Source organism: Colobus angolensis, unplaced genomic scaffold, assembly GCF_000951035.1.
Source record: "Colobus angolensis palliatus isolate OR3802 unplaced genomic scaffold, Cang.pa_1.0 Scaffold70, whole genome shotgun sequence".
Classification (NCBI taxonomy): Eukaryota; Metazoa; Chordata; class Mammalia; order Primates; family Cercopithecidae; genus Colobus; species Colobus angolensis.
In genome coordinates, this window is record NW_012120710.1 from 931,935 (window position 1) to 933,877 (window position 1,943).

Here is a 1,943-nt window from a genome sequence, read left to right on the forward strand (position 1 = left end):
TTTTCAGTTTGTACCACAGCTCCTAGTCAATGTCTGACCCATAGAAGACCCTCAATATATGCTCAAAGTGAATGAGTTCAGAGTAAAGAGAGTTAAAGACAGAAAACAGGACTGTATGGTTCATTTAAAAAGAAAAAAAAAAGAGAAAGCAAAATAACACAATTTCAAGTAGCAAGCCAATTTAGAAAGTTCTAGAATGTTATTCTAGAATGTCCACATACTTATTGTCCTTAAACATGTATAAAGGAAATATATACTAGAACTTATATGTCATTGACATAGCAGCATTAGCTTAACTGCCATGATGTAACACCATAGAAAAATAGCACAGGATTTTACTGTTCTAAAATTGGGTAGAATGTTAACTTACCTCACTGCTTGAAAGACTTCCTACAGTCTGTGGGAAAAAAAAAAAAATGATAACCAGCTACATCTTCTAGATCATTAGAGAATTTTACTATTTTATGGTTTATAAATTTTCTCTAAAACAAAAATATCTTACCTCAGAGGATGCACTGGATTGTTCCTTCTGAAAAGATGTTTAAAATTTCAGTTTCTATAGCTAACTCATTGTTAAACATGTATCCTACTTAATTTTTACATCATTTATGCAGATCTATCTCTTTCACAAATTTGACAAATTAAAAATGTTATATGACTTTTGAGGCTTGAAAGGTAATTGCTTTAATGTCTTTTATATTTAGTAATTTTTATTAATATACTTTTATCTTACATTTACTAAAGACAGTTTTTGATGGTTAAGAGTCACTTTAATTTGTATTAAATATTTTTATTATATTATTATGAATGTATGATTAGGATTATGATTGTGTCTGTACTTCATCCTATGGATGTCTTTGTATAGACAGACTTGGACCCAGTGCCCTAGGCTATAAGATATATATACATTTTATGACTGGAATAAGATATGTTTATCTAGGTAGAGCATCTGTGGAATTGTTATTTATGCATATATTTGTTGCCATTTTTATGATTTTTTATTACTTATTGATTTGTTTGCTTTTTCTTTAGGGACTAGCAGCACATTGGTGTAGGAAGCATTTGGAGCACTATAGGAAACTGTTGAGACAGTGGGTAAATATAAATGATCTTGATAGAAGTCAAGATAATTTTCATGAAATTCTTCTTTATTATACAGTAAAAAATGTTGGTGATGTTATTCTCTACAAATAGGCATGTAGTCTACTATTTCTTGATTTTTAGGAATTTTTTCTTGTGCACATACCTCCCTTGCAAGAGCAAGAGCCACCAGGCAGGCGAGAATGATGACCTTCATGGCTACTAAGTCCTGTGAACGGAGAAAAAAATGGAATGGTGACAGATTGGTCAATTGGATATATTTTCTTATTTAGTTAGGTAAGGTCACTTTTTATAAAAAAGAGAGATAATGTATAACAAAAATGCCTGCATTTTAGAAAATAAATAGAATAAATACTAAATAGAAGTTATATCATATGACTGAGGTCAAAATCTATTCTGGCTTGCTATTCTCATTTATCAAATTCCAAACTTCATTGCCAACTATTCAGATTTTTCAGCTAACAACTCATCCCCACTTTTAAAAAAATCTGATTTACAGCATTGCATTTTTCAAAAGGCATAAAGAAGTTATAAATATATATGGAAAGATTTATTGATTAATTTAAAAATATTTCCTTAGAATCTGTTCTTGCCATACACCGTCTAGGGACCGGGACTGCAGCAATGAGCAAAATATTACAGTCCTGATATTACTCCCTGATGAAGCCTCAGTTCTACTGGAAGAGACTAATCAAGAAAATGTGTACAAAAAAGTCACATTTTATTTTTATCTTTTTTTTATTTTTCACTAAACGGTTACCATGAATATTTTAGTTTAATGATTTCTCCTCATTTCCAATAAGACTGAGATTTTCATTTTAACATTTTCCTTATTTGCATCA

The 1,943-nt window shown here is 30.2% G+C and overlaps 1 protein-coding gene across 2 annotated transcripts in view; it reads right to left on the reverse strand.

Moving 5' to 3' along the window:
* The window catches only part of CSN2 (casein beta), a 6,634-nt gene extending 5,327 nt beyond the window's left edge, over positions 1-1,307 (reverse strand). For both annotated transcript variants that reach the window (XM_011927090.1, XM_011927089.1), the window contains exons 1-2: positions 1,247-1,307; positions 371-397 (exon numbers count right to left, since the gene is read on the reverse strand). In XM_011927090.1, coding sequence (XP_011782480.1) covers positions 371-397; positions 1,247-1,297 — 78 coding nt within the window. In that variant the 5' untranslated portion in view covers positions 1,298-1,307. The remainder of the gene's footprint in view (positions 1-370; positions 398-1,246) is intronic.
* Between the last annotated feature and the right edge of the window lie 636 nt (positions 1,308-1,943).